Source organism: Ictalurus punctatus, chromosome 22 (assembly GCF_001660625.3).
Source record: "Ictalurus punctatus breed USDA103 chromosome 22, Coco_2.0, whole genome shotgun sequence".
NCBI classification, from domain to species: domain Eukaryota; kingdom Metazoa; phylum Chordata; class Actinopteri; order Siluriformes; family Ictaluridae; genus Ictalurus; species Ictalurus punctatus.
In genome coordinates, this window is record NC_030437.2 from 6,390,920 (window position 1) to 6,411,296 (window position 20,377).

Here is a 20,377-nt window from a genome sequence, read left to right on the forward strand (position 1 = left end):
CAGTGAGGTTATTAAGTAAGTTAAATAAAAAAAAATTCTTGGTAAATATATTTAAATATTGATTGATAAGTCATAATTTTTTGGCTGTTTTCCAAACTTCAGCCACAGAGAAGAGACTGGTTTTCCTCACATGTATTATTACTTACTGTGTTATTAATAACTAAATCATACACATTCATGTCTAACAGCCATATGATTTATATTATGAGTGATGAAAGAACATCCATTAAATGTACAAAATTGAACATGCTCACAAAACTTGCACAATAGTCACAGTGTTTTTTTTGTTCTGTTTTTTTTTTTTTAATCATTACTCAAAATATGAGCTTGACATTCCCTTGAATGAGAGGTAATTGAACAGACTGCCATTCAACGCTGTTTAGTGCTCTTCACCTGTTCTTCATAGCTTGAGGTTTATTTGTAATCAGATAACTCCTTGCTCTCACACCACAAAATGTAGCACCTGTGTTTGCATCAGACAGCTTGGTTTCATTATCTGATGGCAAGGCCTGAGAAAAATTCCAACATTCAAAACGCTCAGCTCCTACACACTGAAGGCTGTAATTTGCCAGGAGTGAGCTGCATCCAAGTGGAATAGGTCTTCAACAATCTTTCTATGGAGCTCAGTTCTTCATTCAGCACTACATGACATTCTGACAGAGGCAAGAAAAATTACTGAGCACAAATAATAATAATAATAATAATAATAAAAAGTACATAATTAAAGAATTACATCCTATTTACAGTAGAGAAGTAGATTATAATGGAGCATTTACCATTTTATTATAGCTTGTGCTGTCATCAAGACATTGAAGACTGTGATCTTTACAAGGAGAATCCTAAGACACTGAATGACCAGAAGGAGAGTGTGTGCTCGGATAGCTGGTGGAAGGAGAAAAAAGAAAAACTCTGGTTACTTTGACCCCTTCTTAAAACTGGCTCATATAAAAATACTAAATATACAGTATGACTGCAAATATATGACTAACCGTTGGAAAAACTTTGGTACTCAGAACATGTGTGTTCCATGTTGCCATTATCAAAATCTAACAGGGGAAAAAACACTAATAATCAACAAATTCATTGCATAATGTATTTGAACATTGCCAAAAGTCAGCGTTTACAATGAATGGGTGACCCAGACATGTTAAAGTCAAGGAAGAAAAATACTCACAGCAATTTGACACAATTTCAGATGATGAGCTGTTGATTTACCTATTCTGCTCTTTCGCAATCCGTAGTAGTGTCCAGTCTTGACGTGAATCGTGCTTCTGTGACTGATGAAGCAGGTGTACGTGTCCCATTCTGTAGAAACTAGTGATCGAACAGACACTGCATTCTGAGCATCTTCTTTTCCTAGTATGTTATATAAGCCAGGGTTTGAGCTGCTGGTACTTTTGGAGAGCCAGGCCATCCCTCCTTCCCTGTGTAGGACATCATTGACCACACAGACCAGGATGGTCAAACCTCCATGGTCCAGCGGGATGTGGAAAAAGGGTGATGTGGAAAAGGGGGCGGCCTTTACATTCACCATGTTATCCACTGTCAAATAGATATCATAAAACCTATGAACATCCAAGAATCAATATGGCATTGGCGTGCCAACAACCGAAAACTGAAGTATATATATATATATATAAGGATACCAGGTACTCCATAAATGTCTCTTACTTACTTGTTAGGAGCTGGATGATAAGTAGGCTGAAGAACATGATGCTGACTGGAGTGTTTCTCTGAGCTCTTCAGAGCCACACAGAGGATTATCAACTTTCAGTCATGTGACTTCACACCCACCTTGGATTCCTTCTTTCTACTGCGCTGTTCTTTCCTCTCTGCATAGACATGGACATGTTTTGGCTAAAGGACACAGATACATGTTGTCTTCTTTACTTAAGGTTATATTGGTCCCAAATCCTGCTGGGAATTATAGGACTAAATGTTGAAATGCAGCTGCATTATATACAACCATACATACAATCATAAAACCATATATACACACACGATCAGAAAAATAACCATAAATGGGTTGGGACAGTACATACTAAACACCACTGTACAATAGGCTATTATTTATTGATCTAATAGTAAAACCTTCAAGCTGAATGCATTTTCTGACATGACCGAACATTCACATGTGTGTAAATGTAAATGATTCACTGTCTTTCTGCAGGTCTGTGGATCACACCTGTTTTTGGTTTGTGGTCAACCACTAACAATGGTAGGTTTTGACAATAAAACTAACGAATTTTCTACATCTGCTTCTGCATTCCTGAACTGTTAGCCATCGTATGTAACCTAACGTTTGCTTTCAAAGAATATTTTATATTTATTTATTATTATTTTATTATTTTTTTTACACTTTGGCTGTGACAATACCCTGTCCAAACAAGGAAGCAGACTGAGGTGAATGTATCCACAAGCAAATTTGACCGACAGGCCACATGATTAATGTGGGAAAAGAATAATTCTTTCATATTGATGAACTTTGACTCTGAAAAAAGTTGGTCACATATTGAACCGAGGCTACTAAATCGATTGAATCATATTTCAATCTTATTGTATTGTAGCAGATTTAGCGGTATGTTCAAACAATTTGGAATAGTTACCTTATGAATCTAAATCGTACTGTAGCTGAAACAGTGGTACCATCAATTATACAACAATTAGTTCCAATCCACCAATATGACTGGACGAAATTGTTGTACAAAAGCAATATCGCGCTCGCAATCCTACTGTATAACAGCACTCTTGCTCATGCGATACTGCTTATATTTAATGATATAATACTTACTTCACTAATTTGATTGGACAAGCAGTGTTCCAAGACTTCTGATATTTAGTATGACATTTCACTCTTTGTATCACTCCGCTTGCAGGGTTTGTTACGTAAAATTCCAATGCTAGCAAGAGTTCAATAGATTGGAATAGTTACGACACTTACTACGTCCTGTCAGTCAGTCTGTGTTACCCTGGAAACACACAACACTCTATCAAGCTGTGGCTTCTCTAGGAACTATTTTTTCTGAAGGAACAAAATAAATAAACAAAATATAAACAGCAAAAAAAAATAGTCTGAAATGTCAATTACTCCATATTCATTTCTTGTTTACAGAAATGTTGTATAAAAGCGATATTACACTTGCAGTTATGTTGTTATACTGAATATCAGCACGGCTGTGATCACCAACAGCTGCATCATAGCAGTGCTGATATTCAGTATAACATAATATCGAATTGCTGCCTTAAGAACCGAAGTCATATCGTATCACATGAAAGACCTCCCCCTCACAGACTCGCTCTTTTGATTGAAGCTGGGCAACAATAGTCTGTTTGAGTGGGAAAAAGAGGAAAAATGAGAGGAAATAAACAGAAACAAGTGATTTGTAGTCATATGTTTCGTATTTTCCCTCAGAAAAATGGATTTTTAATGTAAAATTCAGTTGACACTGCCAACAAGACGACCTCGGTTCAAGTCCCACCTCAGACAACTATCCATCCATCCATCTTCTTCCGCTTTATCCTTCTCAAAGGGCACAGGGATCCTGGAGCCGATCCCAGGGAGCATCAGGCACAAGGCGGGGTACACCCTGGACAGGGTGCCAGTCCATCGCAGGGCACAATCACATACACATTCACACACTACGGACACTTTGTACACACCAATCAGCCTACCATGCATGCCTTTGGACTGGGGGAGGAAACCCTGGCAGCACGGGGAGAACATGCAAACTCCGCACACATGGCCCCGGCGGGACTCAAACCCCGGACCCTGGGGGTGTGAGGCAAACGTGCTAACCACTATTACATTTTGAAATAAAATATTACTGGCATAAACTTGGCTTGACGTTGAACGTTTGATATTCGCAGATATGTGGAAATTAAGGGACCGTCTCTAAAGTTGCACACGACATCGTTGAACACAGTTGGTTGTCTGACTGTAAGTCATTCCCTTCAAATGCTATTGAGCTTTATATAATAAAGCTCAATAATAATAATGGCATATTTTATGTATGGGCCCATTCTGTAGTGAAATTCATATCAAATTTACACATGATTTAATAGCTTATTTTGTTAAATATCAAAAAAAAAATCTAAAAGGTGTGTACCTGACACCTAGATGAACACTTTGCAGTTAGTTATATGACTGTAAGTCATTCCCTTCAAATGCTATTGAAGTTAGAAACGTGTATAACAATGTCTTATGTAACTTTAGAGACGGTCCCTTAATTTCCGCACATCTTCGAATATCAAACGTCCAACGTCGAGCCAACTTTATTCCAGAAGAAAATGTGACTGAAAGTCGCTGCTGTTCAAACGAGTAAATAATTCATCACCACCGTTCACTTCTGTGTAGTTTGATAATGATAGTGGGGATTTGATTCGCTGCATGACATGGCTTTTCTCCATGTATGTAGCCTGCTATTATGAAAATCTGAGAACTCTTTTATTAGACGCCTATCCTAGGCCACGCCCCCGGTCATCACGTTTTAGTGGCCACGCCCCTAATAATAATAATGGCACCTGAGTGTTTTTAAAAGACTTTGAGGCAAGCGTGACATAAAAAGATACCGCCTATTATCGCGGTGCACACACATACACACACAGAGAGAGAGAGAGAGAGAGAGAGAGAGAGAGAGAGAGAGAATATCTGTGTTTCACTGTTAGAGGAGTGAGCAGTTTGAATAGTGTAGCACAGGAGAGATGAGATGAGCTACGCTAATCCAGTAGCAGCTGCGCGCGCAGGGGATTGTGGGTCATCAACGGCGACACGAAAGGGAAAATGAAAGCTCGGGTTCGCGCGCCGCAATGACGCGGCTGAAACTCAGGTAAACTCATCACCTTGTTTCTGTAACTTAAAACATTCCTCTATGAGTTTCGCATATTCCGTATGTGTCTAAGTGGCCGTGTACATTGCAGTTTGCTTCCATTACACAAACGTGTGAAGTGTCCTTTACTGTAACTGCCTGTGTAAATGTGAGGCGTGTAAAAGTGTCACATTACAGACTCATGTTCTGCGTCCTGTATCCCACTATATCCTACTAAAGCCTGCTGCAGTCCATGTGCTCTGCTGTTGTGCACACAAAATATGTGCCCTGGTTGTACAGGACATTCTTTCCAGCATGCCATCCTTGTCAGACAGCTGCTGGAGTGGACTGGCATTGAAACAGAGACAGTATTTCTGGTCCATACTGTATACTGGCCTCCTTTCCTTACCTTCCTGTTAAATGTCAATTTTAATTCAGAGTTGCTTTTGTAACCAACAGGTGCCGCTAAGTCGGGAAGATGTAACTGCTTTATAACTGTCTCTTTATCACTGCACATCAGGGAATCGTGGCTGCCGTCAAAACACAGACATTCAGGTTGAGCCGAGGTAAACTACAGACTGTACAGTGCCCTCCGAATCTACTGGAATGGCAAGGCCAATTCATTTGTTTGTGTGATACACCAAAGAGGGGATTGTCCATGTTGGACTTGACAACAGTTTGTATCACTTCAGACAGGCATCTTTTAAAAGTAGCTAGCTAAGTTTCCAGTTATTAAACAAAAGTCCCGTTAGATTGCCTTCGAAAGAAATGGGTTCATTGTGTTTAAAGCAGAAACTCGTTAGACAATTTTATTTCATTATTTATATAAGGAGTTGACACCCTTCTGTTCTTTGTTCTTTCAGGTTAAACTGAATACAATTCTTGTGGAGGCATCAAGTTAAGAATGTGAGAGGAGCTAATAAGTGCTACTACTACTAACTTTCAGTACACGTGTTTCATTCAAACTTCCAGAATGGATTTTTTACTTTTTGCTTTCACCTTATTGGCATTCCTTGGTACATGCCTGTCCTCTGAAAGCATCAACGCTGCAGCTGAAAACCTCCATGTAGCGACCAATGGCCTCCCTTTCCCCTGGAGCAAGTTGCGCCTTCCGAATTACATTATTCCCATTCATTACCATCTGCTCATCCATCCCAATCTCACCACTCTGAGGTTCAACGGTTCGGTCAAGATTGAAATTGATGTGAAGAACAACACAAACTGGGTGGTCCTGCACAGCAAGAACCTTGAGATCATTACAGCTACCGTACTGGATGAGAGTGAGGCTCACTTGTCTGATAAAGTGCTTCCTGTTCTGGAGTATCCTTCCCACGAGCAGATCGCCATCTTCTCTCCTAAGATTCTGTCCTCAGGAGAAAAGTACTTTCTTTATTTGGAATTTGGCGCAGCATTGGTTGATGGTTTCTATGGCCTTTACAGAAGTACCTACAAAACCAAAGAAGGAGAAACAAGGTTTGTGCGACAATCTTATGTTAGGTTGGTGTGAAAAAGAAACTGTTGAACATCGAGTAGAAGAAAATAATAATTTCATGATTGCTGTCCATTATGCTTGATTATATCCAGGGTATTGGTATCTACTCACTTTGAGCCGACCTCTGCACGGATGGCCTTTCCATGTTTTGATGAGCCCATATTCAAAGCCAACTACTCTGTACAGATCAGAAGGGGAGCCTCACACATTGCGCTATCCAACATGCCCATAGTAAGATCATATGCAATCATATGCAATGGCCTTCACAATCACTATTGAAAAGCTGTGGTAGATTTTGGACCAGTGTCTTAGACAGCACTCCCCACCACCAAACACCAAAATTTGGGGTCAGGCAAGAATGTTCATTTTGGTGCTTTTTAGTTCATTTGGTGGACTACTTTTCCAGACTTTTCTCAGACCATCTATTTTAGTGATGGTCGACGGGATGCAAAATTATTTTAGCTGAAATGTTTATAAAAACTATTACAGCTGCTTTACTATCTGCGTAATATGATCAAAATTAAAGCTGAGGCTGAAAAAGTTTCTCTGATGTAGGAGCAGACAGTGAAATTAGATGGCGGTCTGTTTGAGGATCGGTTTGAAACGAGTGTACGGATGAGCACTTACCTCGTGGCATTCATTGTCTGTGACTTCAAGTCTGTCAGCGGGCGAACTGCAACAGGGATTGATGTAAGTCGGATTGGCTGTCAGTTGTTTATTAGATTTGCCACCCTACTTTTTCATATCGTGACATACTACAGCACATCGTTCATATTGAATGAGTGCACTCATGTTGTAAGTTGTTCTTTCTTAGGTTTCTGTTTACGCCGCACCACACAAGTGGCACCAAACCCACTATGCTCTTGAAGCTGCTATAAAAATTCTGGAGTATTATGAGACGTACTACAATATCTACTATCCACTCCCCAAACTAGGTAAATAGTGTAAACCCAGTGCATATTCCAATGTAGTTTTCCCCCTTTCCTTTAAATTTAGTATGATGTGTTCATGGACTGCATTTATTGTTCTCTTATGTTCCTTCAGATTTGATAGCAATTCCGGATTTCCAGTCTGGAGCGATGGAGAACTGGGGTCTGACCACCTACAGAGAGACATCTCTCCTCTATGACCCAGAGGTCTCCTCTACCTCAGACAAGCTCTGGGTTACTTTGGTGATAGGACATGAGTTGGCACATCAGGTTAGCAAAGAACGTGTGACACAAATTGGCGAAAAAGGATCTATGGGCATTTAAAGTAGGCCAGGAACAGTGTTGCCAGGTTGAGTAGTTTTCTGCTGTGCAGAAAAAAATTGCATGAATGGGTGGACTTACCTGGATTATCATGATTTGGATAGGTTTAAAGGCCTGTTCGTGTCTGTCCTGTTGAGGTTCTTCCAAGATAAAGCTTTAGTTTTGGTTGTTAGAGCTGTATGTGTTTCTGTGCTACAGTATTAAATTGTAAACGTTTGACTGTTATTAACATATAATATTTTAGAAGGCTTTTTTTCAGGTGGATGTTTGAATGAAAACTGTGGAGAAAATTTCGTACCAGATAGAGAAGCAAGTAAACCAGGGGAAAATGTGAAATGCAATACACAGCCTGTATTGTTTTTCATTTGTGACCTGTGGACAATTTGCCACACAAAAAAGCAAAACCTCCATGCTTTCAGGCCTTTTTGCCATTTTTTGATTATAGCCACGCCTCCTGAGTTCATCTTAGGTCTGTGATTAGACAGTGATTACATTTCAGTGTGGCCCAGCTGCAACACACTAATAAAAGTGAAATTTTTTCATTGAAGAGCAACATAAGGGCAATGCAATGATGATTTTGCTTTTCAGTGTGGCACCTTGTCCGCGTATTTCATGTTTTCCCCCCAGCGTAGTTGCTTTTCTATCTGGCATGGAATCTTCTCCATAGGAGACTATCAAACCTACCTCGCAACCCTGACAAGGACACCCTAGTGCTACTGGGAAAAACTGAACTGAGCATCTATTGATGACGTTTTTAACATTGTTATGAAATAGGATTTACTAATGCTTCTTAAATAAATACATGCTGAAATAAATACAGTACTTTATACAACCCCAAAATTGTTGGGACGCTGTGTAAAATGTAAGTAAAAACAGAATGCAATGACCTGCAAATCTCATAAACTCCCATGTTATTCACAATAGAACATGGAAAACATATCAAAAGTTTAAACTGAGTAAATGTACCCTTTTAAGAAAAGAAATAAGGTAATTTTGAATTTGATGGCCGCGACACATCTCAAAAAAGTTGGGACAGGGGCAACAAAAGGCTGGAACAGTAAGTGTTACTAAAAAGAAACAGCTGGAGGTTAATTTGCAACAGGTCAGTAAGATGACTGGGTATAAAAAGAGTATCTTAGAGAGGCAGAGTCTTTCAGAAGTAAAGATGGGCAGAGGTTCACCAATCTGCGAAAATCTTCATCTACAATTTGTGGAGTAGTTTCAGAATAATGTTCCTAAACGTAAAATTGCAAAGACTATGAATATCTCATCATCTATAGTACATAATATCATTAAAAGATTCAGAGAATCTGGAGAAATCTCTGTGCGCAAGGGACAAGGGTGAAAATCAATATTGCAAGCCTGTGATCTTCGGGCCCTCAGGCGGCACTGCATTAAAAAGAGGCCTGATTCTGTAATGGAAATCACTGCATGGGCTCAGAAACACCCCCAGAACTCATTGTCTGTGAACACAGTTTGCCGTGCCATCCACAAATGCTGGATAAAGCTCTATCATGCAAAGAAGAAGCCGTATGTGAACATGATCCAGAAACGCTGCTGTCTTCTCTGGGCCAAAGCTCCTTTAAAATGGACTGAGTCAAAGTTGAAAACTGTTCTGTGGTCAGACGAATAGAAATTTGAAATTCTTTTTGGAAACATGGATGCCGCGTTCTTTAAACTAAAGAGGACTAAAGAGGAGAGGGACCATCCGGCTTTTTTATCAGCGCTCAGTTCAAAAGTCTGCATCTCTGATGGTATGAGAGTGCATTAGTGCCTATGGAATGAGCAGCTTGCACATCTGGAAAGGCAACATCAATGTTGAAAGGTATATACAGGTTTTATAGCAACATATGCTTCCATCCAGATTCCATCCCATTTTTACTTCTGAGATTTCTGTCTCTTTAAGATACTCTTTTTATACCCAATCATGTTACTGACCTGTTGCCAAATTAACCTAATTAGTTACAAAATGTTCCTCCAGCTGTTTCTTTTTAGTAACACTTACTTTTCCAGCCTGTTGTTGCCCCGTCCCAAATTTTTTGAGACATGTTGTGGCCATCAAATTCAAAATTACTTAATTTTTTTCTTAAAATGGCACATTTCCTCTGTTTAAACATTTGATATGTTTTCTATGTTCTATTATGTTCTATAAAAACATATGGGTTTATGATATTTGCAAATCATTGCATTCTGTCTTTATTTACATTTTACACTACATCTGTGAAGATGTAAACTGAATAATCCCGAGTCTATGAAATGTGTAATACTGTTCTGTAGTGGTTTGGAAACCTGGTCACTATGGAGTGGTGGAATGACATATGGCTTAACGAGGGCTTTGCACAATATATGGAGTTTGTTTCCGTCGAGGCTACGTATCCACAACTGAAAGCAGTATGTTTTTATTCCTCAAGTCTTTTTTTTATTATTATTTATCTTATGCCACAAATGAAAATGTTTCACCAGCATTTGTTCTTTTTGACATGACTTTCAGGAGGATTACTTGTTGGACATCTGCTTTATAGCGATTGGTCGAGATTCACTCAACTCATCCAGAGCAATCTCATCCTCTGCAGAGAACCCCACTCAGATAAAGGAGATGTTTGATGCAGTTTCTTATGACAAGGTGATTTTCTACCAGTATCAAAGACATCTCTGAATCATTTTCCTGTGTATTGGGATTGTATCTACTGTATATCGGGATTTCCCCACAAAAAGATTCAAGTGTGAATCCCCCAACCCATATTTAAAGCAGATTTTAATCTGGTCACTCGAACAACCAGAGGCCTGGGGTGCATTTAACCAGATGTTCTGAGTAAAATACACTCTCAAGCCACATTTTAAAAACACAATTTTGTTATAAGATCTGTGACCGCCAAATTAGAAACACCATACAAAATTGTTATTATTAATGCGTCAATCATCAACGAAAACACGTGTTATGAGCTGATGTATAATTAGATTTCGGTCTGGGCATCCAGAGACCTTTGACTATATTCTAAATGTATGTGATTATTTTTTATCATGATACAATCCAGATACAAGACATAAAATATCCAGTTCTAAACAGATCAGTCAAAGTTTTCCTCCAATTAATTCATTTATATTGGACCCGCTTGTGTTAAATGTTTAGGGGGCATGCATTCTACACATGCTGAGGCATTTCCTGACAGACGATGTGTTCCAGAGTGGCATAGTCAGGTACCTGAGGAAGTTCAGTTACAAGAATGCCAAAAATGAGGATCTATGGGACAGCCTGGTCAATGTAAAAACTTTTGCTCATTTATGGAATTATGGCATTCTGCATTAATAATCAGTTCTAATGTGAAGTATTTCATATTTCTCTGCTCTACAGACCTGCTCCGAAGAGGATTTTATGTTAGGAGAATACTGCTACAGTGACAGACAGGCTTCCAAAAATGCTGTATGATTCATTTCACGTGTATGAGTCTTCGATTAATAATGATGAACTAGAGCGTTTGTCACTCACTGCTTGTTCTGTAGTATCTGTTTGCAGGGGAGCACATAGACCTGAAGAAGATGATGTACACGTGGACTCTGCAGAAGGGCATCCCTTTGGTGACGGTGAAGCGACAGGGGACCAAGCTTTACATTGAGCAGGAGAGATTCGTAAAGACGGTCCATCCCAGTGACCCACTGTGGCACTCAATGCAAGCTGGGTGATTATCAAAAGCCCTCATGTTTGCTTAAACATTAATGGAGGAGTCCAGAATATTTTCTCTGCTTGCTCTATTCAGTCGGAATAATTTCTCATTCTTTCACCTAAACAGCTATCTGTGGCACATTCCTTTGACCTACAAAACAAGCCATTCCAGTGAAGAAATTAGGCATATATTAGAGACAAAATCAGGTCTGAACTACTACAAGATAATTTATATAACTCAGAGCCAGGTAAGGAAGCAGTTACGTATTTAATAAAACGTATAATAATTTCTCAGATATGCTGATCCTGGATCAGGAAGTGGACTGGGTGAAGTTTAACACAGACATGAATGGCTACTACATTATCCACTATGACACAGAGGGTTGGAGTGCATTAATTAACCTTCTGCAAGTAAACCACAGTGCCGTGAGCTTTAAGGACAGAGCCAACCTCATTCACAATGCTTTTCAGCTGGTCACGTAAGTTAACACAGTATGAAGACTAATGAACTGTTAGAAATCTTAAATGGTATGTAAAAGCATTTTGCTACCAGTTTGCAAGCTATTTTAGAAAAGTTAGTTGCTTTGCTATTAAGCAAGCTCAAAAAGAATTTCCTGGTTTGAACACAAGGTGTCGTACTTAAGTTTAAAAAATAAATAAATAAATAAATCTAAAAATGGATCAGTTCCCTGTGTCCTAGTCTTTCCCCTCTGCAGAATATTAATTATTTAGGATTATAAACTATAAATTATACATCTAAATTATTTAGGACTATAAACTGCACACTGGCAAGATTGATATATTTTATATTTAGTACTTTTTTTTTATTCAGAGAAAGGTTTCTCTAATTAAAACCTAGTATGTTATTCACTTAGATTAAATATTTTTTTTTTAAATGATTTAAATAAAAAATAAAACTATAGTATATTAGTGTCAGTCAATCAGGCCTCATATTAGCCCTGTAACAATTATTACATAATTGCCTGATCTAAATTATTTGAGCTGATCAGGATTATTTAAAGTGATTGTGATTAATTGATCGATTTCTCACTCATTTCGATTTCCACATAAATATAAGTAATACAATGTTGCTTTTAAATTCATTTATTAATTTAACCAAATACCTGCACTATCATATTTTAATAGTTTTTGAATTATTTGAAACAATATACACTATACGACAAAAATTTGTCGACACCTGATCAGAATCATTTGAACACCCCTGCATTGTAAAGCGAACATGTGTATCGATACGTTCTGTTTTCTTTTCTATACACTTTTTTGTTCTTTTTACCTGATCTCTCCAGGGCAGGGCGCTTGACACTGAACCGGGCTTTGGACCTGATCACCTACTTAAAGTCTGAGACACACAATGTTCCCCTCCTCCAAGGCATCGGATATTTAGAATCGTTTTACAAGATGATTGAGAAGAGAAATATAGCTGATGTCACCCAAAATCTCAAGGTATTTCACCATCAGATGTCAGATTTATGTTTGTTAACCTGTTTATTTGGCTGCTAACACACTGCTGCGTCTGTATTCCTAGCAGACCACGCTGTCAGTTTGTGATCAGTGGTTCTGCCTTGACTTTAACTGAATTAATGTAATGTGCCAGACGTCCCTCAACAAGATATTTCCAGGACATTCGAGTCAATCTAATTTGATACTCCGTGTTCCTCCTTTGCATCTCAGATAGAGGGCTGTTTTGTTTTTGTTTTTTTAGGAGGATTACAGGCTGTCAAGTTTTTTTTTTTTCATGTGAGACTGCAAATATCTTGCCTTAAGGCCTCTTCTTTTCACAGATTGGATTGAAAGATTTTGCTATGTTAGTAGACAGTGACCCCTTGTGTGTGATTGCTTTTGTCCCACAGACCTACATCCTGCAGTATTTTAGAAACGTGATAGACAAGCAGACCTGGAGTGACGAGGGCACGGTCTCAGATAGGAGGCTCCGCTCAGAGCTTCTGTCCCTGGCGTGTGATCTTGGTTACCCTCCCTGTGTGGAAAAGGCCAAACATTTCTTCCAAAGTTGGATGCACTCTAATGGAACAATCAGGTAATTTAATATACTGTAGCATACTCTACCCCCCCACCAAAATGACTTGCTATTGGTTTGTGCCAGATGATAATCATGATCAGTGTATTTTGTAATTGATCATAAATTCCATACTAACAGCACTGTGTGCATCTGAGTTGATTGTGAATAGTTTACAGAGTGTGAATTGGTGTCTATAGCTTACCCACTGATGTGGCTGAGACCATCTACACAGTCGGAGCTCAGGATAATAACGGCTGGCACTACCTACTGGAAAAGTATGCGCTTTCCATAAGTGCAGCAGAGAAAAGCAAAATCCTCTCAGCATTGACGAGCAACAGGGATCCCAATAAGCTGCTACGGTATATTATTATCTACATGATTGCACTTTGTTTAATTTAGTTTGAAGGATAACATTAAAAGATTTTTGGATTGATGCAGATAGACTGTTAAATGTTTTACATAATGAATACAACTGAATTTGATTTCAGGTTGCTAGAGCTTGGAATGGAAGGCTCAGTGATAAAAGCCCAGGATTTATCTACAGTAATATACACTGTGGCCATAAATCCAGCAGGTCATTTCCTAGCTTGGGATTTTGTGAAGAGCAACTGGCATAAACTGGTAGAAAAGTAAGTACAGCTTATATCAGTATATCACTATATCAGTAAGTAAAGCTCATACAGGTACAAGAGTGAGAATGGATCTGTGAGGTCATTTCCTCTTGAAGTTAAAAAATAAAACAAACAAAACCATAGCTTGTCATGTTACTGAGAAAGAATAAAGTACAAGGTCCTCTGTCCTGAAGACTATCCCATGATGGAAAAATTGCCGTTATAAAACACCTGAGACACCTTCCACAAATGTTAGAGGAACGTTACAGAAAGCTTTACCATATCAACAATTACACAGGTTTTCTTTGTTAAATTTGAAAAAAAAGTTGTATTATTATTATTATTATTATTATTATTATTATTATTATTATTATTATTATTATGGCAGTTCTCCGGTTGTCCTCAGACCACTTTTGGTAGGTACTAACCACCGCATACCGGAAACACCCCCAAAAGACCTGCCGTTCTGGAGATCCTCCGATCCAGTCGTCGAGCCCTCACAATTTGGCCCTCGTTAAAGTTGCTCAGATGCTTACACTTGCCCATTTTTCCTGCTTCCAGCACATCAACTTCTAGACATGACTGCTCACTTCCTTCCTAATGTATCCCACCCCTTGACAGGTGCCACTGTAATGAGATAATCAATGTTATTCACTTCACCTGTGAATGGTTTTAATGTTATGGCTGATCGTTGTATTTGCCATATAACTCCCTGTGACAGCTGTTAGCAGTCAAAATTGTGTGTAGTATAGAGTTTCCAAAGAAACAGGTGGTTTCAAATGAAAGCATGACATAAGACGTCCAGACAAAGTATATATTCTTTCCTTCTTTGCAGATTTCAGCTTGGATCGTTTTGTATCAGAAATATAATCATAGGTACAACCGGGCAGTTTTCATCTAAAGAGGAGCTCACTGATGTGAGTTTCATCTTGTTTATTTTAAAATGATTCAGCATCTTTATCACTGTTCTGTGGAAACCCTTACACAAAACACGCATGCTTTACTCTTCCAGATCAAGGATTTCTTCAGTTCCATTCGGGAACAGTCGTCTCAGCTCCGCGTCACTCAGGTGGCTGTGGAGAACGTGGAGAAAAACATTCTGTGGCTGGAGAGGAATTTAGAAACTCTGAGGATGTGGCTCCAGGAGAGACTGAATTAGAAAGTTCTCATGCATTGGAAAAACATACAGATGAATTAATAGAAATTTTCACTCTTACTTTTTTTTTATAAGCAAAGAAGCACATTTCATATCAGAATGCAGCACTTAAAGCTCTGATGAGAAAGTTTTACCTACAAGCATGGTTTGAGTTGTTTTGTATTTCAGGGTAAATGGAAATGTGGGGAAACAGAAATATGTTGCCTGTGTGATGATCGCTGTTCCATTTCCTTTAAGTTTTCTAAAATTAATTGTTAAATATTGTGGCTTAAATATGGTTTGTTGGTTTCTGATTCCTTAATAAAATGAAACTTAAATAACTGGGTCATCATTCTGGCTTCCTGGGTGGCCTGCTTTTGTTTTCTAATTTAAGTTTGACCAATGCGGTCTCTATGAAGAAACAATACACAGATGTCTAAAATGCATGTTTGTTCCTTTAGCCTCAATGTGGAGCTAAACTATTTTCTGAAAGATGACACCATGTCAGGCAATGGTTACAAAAGCAGTTGCTTTTCCGGTGCTATTAACAGTTGTTAGCACTTGCACTTCCTTATACATATGTACGTTCTTAAAAATCCACTCTGAATGACTTGCTTATGAATCTTTCTAATTAACATGTGATCTTCAGCGGCATCCAAGATTTATTTTGGAATGAAATTCAGAGAGGATTTAAAAACTAACCTTCACCAACAAGTTGGTCTATTTGCACTAGTTTCCTATGTTACCAAAAATGCCTTTTAGTAGTGCCCCAAGTTCCCTGTGATAGACTCCATTCGGGAACAGTCGTCTATTAATAAATTTAAACTTAAATAATTGGGTCATCATTCTGTGGGTACTTTTAGTACCTGCTGATAGTAATGTCCAGGGATTTAGCTCTTGCTTCATCTCAATGCAGCAGTGCTTTAATCCTTTAGTCTGTCTACTTATCTGTACGCACTGCTCAAACAGATCAGGTTCCAAAGCTACAACTTTTCATGCTAATACCACCATCACAGATCATTTACGATCCGAGTCGCTGTTGTGCGTTGTGGAACTTTGAGTCAAATATTTGTTATCTCCTCTATGTCTACATTGTCTCATTAATCTCCTCTCTGTCTACATTGTCTCAGTGTCATTAATATGACATTGAATATCACTGGAAAGTGATGAGTCTGAAAAGAAATTCTTGCTCATTTGTTTTTAGGAGCTAACAGCGAAACCTGACCATTATCACTTATATTTGAGATAGTTGAAATCCATCCATCCATTTTCCATACCGCTTATCCTACACAGGGTCATGGGAGAGTCTGGAGTCTATCACAGGGAACTTGGGGCACAAGGCCTGCCAACCCATCGCAGGGCACATTCACACACTACGGACAATTTGGAAATGCCAGTCAGCCTACAACGCATGCCTTTGGACTGCCTACAATTATATGATAGAACAATAGACTATTGTGAGAGCCACAGATGAATAATAGTGAAACAAATTGACAGCATGTGATAGCTCAAATTGGTGGGCAGTGACCCTGGGTGCTTTCTCACTGTGTTCAGTATTTTGCTCTGGCTATGGAGTCTGTTTGCTTCATAACCCAGTTGGAGTATGGATCCCTAGGTATGATTGTAATATGTTTTCATTGATTTGAATTTGGGACCTAGTTCCTTGTTAGGATGATTAGATTCTGTCTCATGTAATGCTCTCTTTCATGTCTTTGGTGATAAGTGCACAGTATTGGTCTTGGGACTCCATCACTGTACATACTAGTGTTTTCTGAGCTCCGAACACACCTAATTCAACACACCTAATCAGCTCTTTTGCAGCCCTTCCTAAGTTTGAAGTAAGTATATGTTTGTGTGTGTGTGTGTGCGCGTGTGTGTGTGTGTTAGAGCTGCGAAAACACTAGTATTTGCAATGAAGTGCAGGTAGCACTCCAGGACCAGGCTCAACCAGTTGTTCAGAAGTAATCTGATCGGATTTTGGCTATCAGATTGGATCTAATCTTGAAAATTGGTTGTTCAAAAGAAAAAATAAATAAATAAAGGATTCTGAAATCAGCTTAGATCAGGTAATCCAATCTTGCTTTTGATCTGGATCAGGGTGATCCAATCCAATGTTACCTTTTCTTTCTTTCTTTCTTTCTTTTTTTTAACCGAATCAAAAGTAAGATAGATTACTTAATCCTGTATAGCAAAACATGAGATTTTCAAATCCGGATGATTTTGATCCAGATTGAACTTTTTGGAGCAGCTGGGCCTTGTAGGTGATCTGAACACTGATCCACAGCTCAGAGAATGATTAGACCGTGCAGTACCGGTGCTCGCCGCATGGAGCACTGCTGGATGTAAACCAATGCATTTAGCACTCAGGGAGGAACATGTCGTACTTCTAAAACAGGGATTAGGAACTGTAATGCTTCACCCCATGTGCTGTTCTTCCAGCGAGATCCACACACGGAGTTTCTCTTATTATTTCGAGTCCAGAGAAGTGAGACAGGACAGCAGCTCATGGTGCTGGAAGTGAGCTAGCTTGCTAGACAAGCTAAGCCAGTTTTCATCAGCAGCTTGAATTATTGTTAACCGAGTGTGTTGTTGTTTAAAAAAAAAAAAAAAAATTCATTTATTTTTATTTAATAATACCTTCACTTTGCTGTGGATTAACGTGTTATACGAGCGATCACCCGGACGTGAACTGACATCTAAATATGGATCCGTTTGACAGTGGTAAGACAACAAGCCCTGATTTATCAGTTAAGCTACCTGTTGTGATAAGAGCAATAATATGTAATATTATATATCGCTCCGAAACACCAGATACGTTAATGCGCTAGTTTGTACACAATGCACATTTCCTGTAAATGATGTCTACACACGCACACACACTATTGTACCTCTTCTGTTTTTCACTTGCAAGCCGTGCAGCTAAGCTAATCAAGTTAGCTAGCGTCGTGTTGTTCAGTGTGGACAATTGAAAAATACGTGCAGATGGTCCAAAATGTGGGAGAGAAGTTTGCTCAACAAGTAGTTTTGTATCTACCTCGATAATATATGTGTAAAAAGAAAAGGGGGGGATGAGTGAATGAGTAATGTCATGTCAACAACATGAGAGACTCTTAGCGGCCATACTTAAAGCTTCGTTGTCACTTAATGTCATCAGAGATCATATCTCTGCTTTTGCTTAAACTCTCTCTCTGTCTCTCTCTCTCTGTCTCTCTCTCTGTCTCTCTCTCTGTCTCTCTCTCTGTCTCTCTCTCTGTCTCTCTCTCTGTCTCTCTCTCTGTCTCTCTCACTCACACACACACACATAAAACAAAAAAATCTGTACCTTTCATTGTCACTGGAGTGTTCAAGGATATATTGTTTTGTACTTTTAGTATGTGTCTTTCAACAGGAATACATGGATATATGTGTGTGCCTTTTAAAATGACTTTAAAAAATAATTTAATGCACACAACCATACCTCAGTTAGTTTTTATAGTCAAGTTTTAAAGGTGCATTACACTTTTAGGTCAAATATATCAGCTTCATGTACAAAAGGTGTACGCTTTAGAGTACCACCTCATTGACAAGGAAAGGTAAGAGTCTATCTCTGAGAGTGTTTGTAGGTTCTGGTAGAGAGGAATCACTTTCTGAATGACCACTATTTACTTAGTCTACACATTCTACAAAATAATCATCATTAGAACGAATAACAGCAATTAGGACATTGTAGGCATGTATTAAAAGTAACTTAAAAGCTGGTAAAGATGGTCTACTGGCTTGACCAGCTCCATCTGTGTTTTGGTCGCTGGTCAGACTAGGCTGAATTTTCAGTAGGATAATTATTATTTCGATCAACGGTCACGTTATTGTCATGCTTGAGATAATAGCTTGTGTGTTGATACAGTCATGGGAGAAAAAAAAAAAGTATGCCCCATGGCTTTATTTATTTTTTTAAACATATTCGAACAAGCGAACATTTGATCATCTTGGAAACAGTGCCTATTGATGAGGCTGACATACGTGAACAAAACCACAAGGAAAATGAGCATTTACAATTATTTATTCAACAGAAATATCAATAGATGATGATGTTCTGTGGGAAAAGTAAGTACATCCTTGGCCTCAGAAGCTAGTATTACCCCCTTTAGCAGAAATAACTTCTTGTAGGTGTTTTGCAAAATTGTCCACCATTCTTGCTGGAATTTTTGACCACTCTTCCATGCGATATTTGGCAAGATTTGGGGGTTTTCTTGCATGTACTGTGCATTTTTAATCCCCCCACAACATTTCAATAGGAGTCAAATCCAGGTTTTGTCTAGGCTGTTCCATAACCCTCCATTTCTTCGTTCTGAGCCATTCCTTGGTTGATTTGCTAGTGTGCTTAGGATCATTAGGTGCACTTCCGGTTCAACTTCAACTTTTGGACAGATGGCCTCACGTTGTCTTCAAACAGTCTTTGATATGATGCAGAATTCATAGTTGAATCAATGAATGCTGTCCAGTCCCTGAGGCAGTGAAGCAACCCCAAACCATAACATTTCCACCACCGTGCTTCCCGGTTGGTATGAGGTGCTCCCTTTCGCAGCGACCTTCTTCTGACATGCTCTGCAGACAGGGTTACCATCTTCTATTAAGTTTCCCTCAGCATTTTTACAAAATATGACCACACTTTGGATTTGGTCCTCTTGAAATTTTGGAAAATCTCCACAGCGCTGCCACTGCCTTCCGCCATGTTTTCACGCTCAAAAAACAACCATGCAGGCGCAGCATGCAGACTCATGCTGGGTGTGTGTGGACAGCATTTACCGTGAGTTTTACAGATCACGATAATCCTGCACGGTTTTAATGATAATTAAATATGACACTGTAATACCAGCCTTCGGGGAGTTTTATCATGAAAGCGGTAACTGTTTCATCCCTAGCATTCACAAACTTTTTTTTGTTTCTGAAGGTCTTACAGAACTCTTTAGATCTTGGCATGATGACACCTCAATAGCCAAGGGAGCACCAGACACTAGATTTGAGATGGATATAAATAAGACCGGTTCTAATCACAGCCACCCAATGCTGAACACCTGATTCTGATTTTTTTATGGATTTGAAGGAGTGATAAATGTAGGGGTGTACTTAATTTTTCCATGTGACTGATCTGGTTTTTGTTCATTTAAATTGTGAAAATTACTACAAAATGTACATTTTATGTGTCATTTGATAATCACCTTTATTAATAGGCACTCTATCATCAAATGTTTGCTTGTCCATAAATGTCAAAAATGCCAACAATTTCCATTGGGTGTACTTTATATTTTCACTCGACTGTGCGTATAAATAATGCATTAGTTAAATTCACATACTCTTCTTAGGAAAATCTTCTAACACTGAGGTTACCTGACAGCCAGAAAGGAT

At 38.8% G+C, this 20,377-nt stretch overlaps 2 protein-coding genes across 6 annotated transcripts in view; both read left to right on the top strand.

Annotated features, from left to right (window-relative positions):
- Nucleotides 1–4,536: 4,536 nt before the first annotated feature.
- erap2 (endoplasmic reticulum aminopeptidase 2) lies at nt 4,537–15,344 on the top strand. 4 transcript variants are annotated; one of them, XM_047150026.2, is made up of 20 exons: nt 4,537–4,826; nt 5,265–5,414; nt 5,669–6,278; nt 6,390–6,528; nt 6,853–6,987; nt 7,112–7,232; nt 7,342–7,496; nt 9,825–9,938; nt 10,039–10,170; nt 10,678–10,809; nt 10,900–10,968; nt 11,049–11,224; nt 11,336–11,415; nt 11,504–11,687; nt 12,516–12,672; nt 13,080–13,264; nt 13,444–13,605; nt 13,735–13,875; nt 14,693–14,774; nt 14,870–15,344. In XM_047150026.2, exons 3-20 carry the CDS (start codon nt 5,779–5,781, stop codon nt 15,014–15,016), a joined length of 2,811 nt encoding a protein of 936 aa, XP_047005982.1. In that variant the 5' UTR covers nt 4,537–4,826; nt 5,265–5,414; nt 5,669–5,778; the 3' UTR covers nt 15,017–15,344. The 4 variants fall into 4 exon arrangements, with proteins under 4 accessions (XP_047005982.1, XP_017307894.1, XP_017307895.1 ...); XM_017452405.3 differs by having other exon boundaries at nt 5,265–5,371; XM_017452406.3 differs by having other exon boundaries at nt 5,326–5,371.
- A 1,202-nt stretch (nt 15,345–16,546) lies between these two features.
- The window catches only part of lnpep (leucyl/cystinyl aminopeptidase), a 23,672-nt gene continuing 19,841 nt past the window's right edge, over nt 16,547–20,377 (top strand). The window contains exon 1 of one of the 2 annotated variants that reach the window (XM_047150025.2): nt 16,547–16,607. In XM_047150025.2, the coding sequence (XP_047005981.1) occupies nt 16,562–16,607 (46 nt within the window). In that variant the 5' untranslated portion in view covers nt 16,547–16,561. Of the gene's footprint in view, nt 16,608–17,284; nt 17,714–20,377 lie in introns of those variants that run through there. The other variant, XM_017451529.3, reaches the window with a different exon arrangement.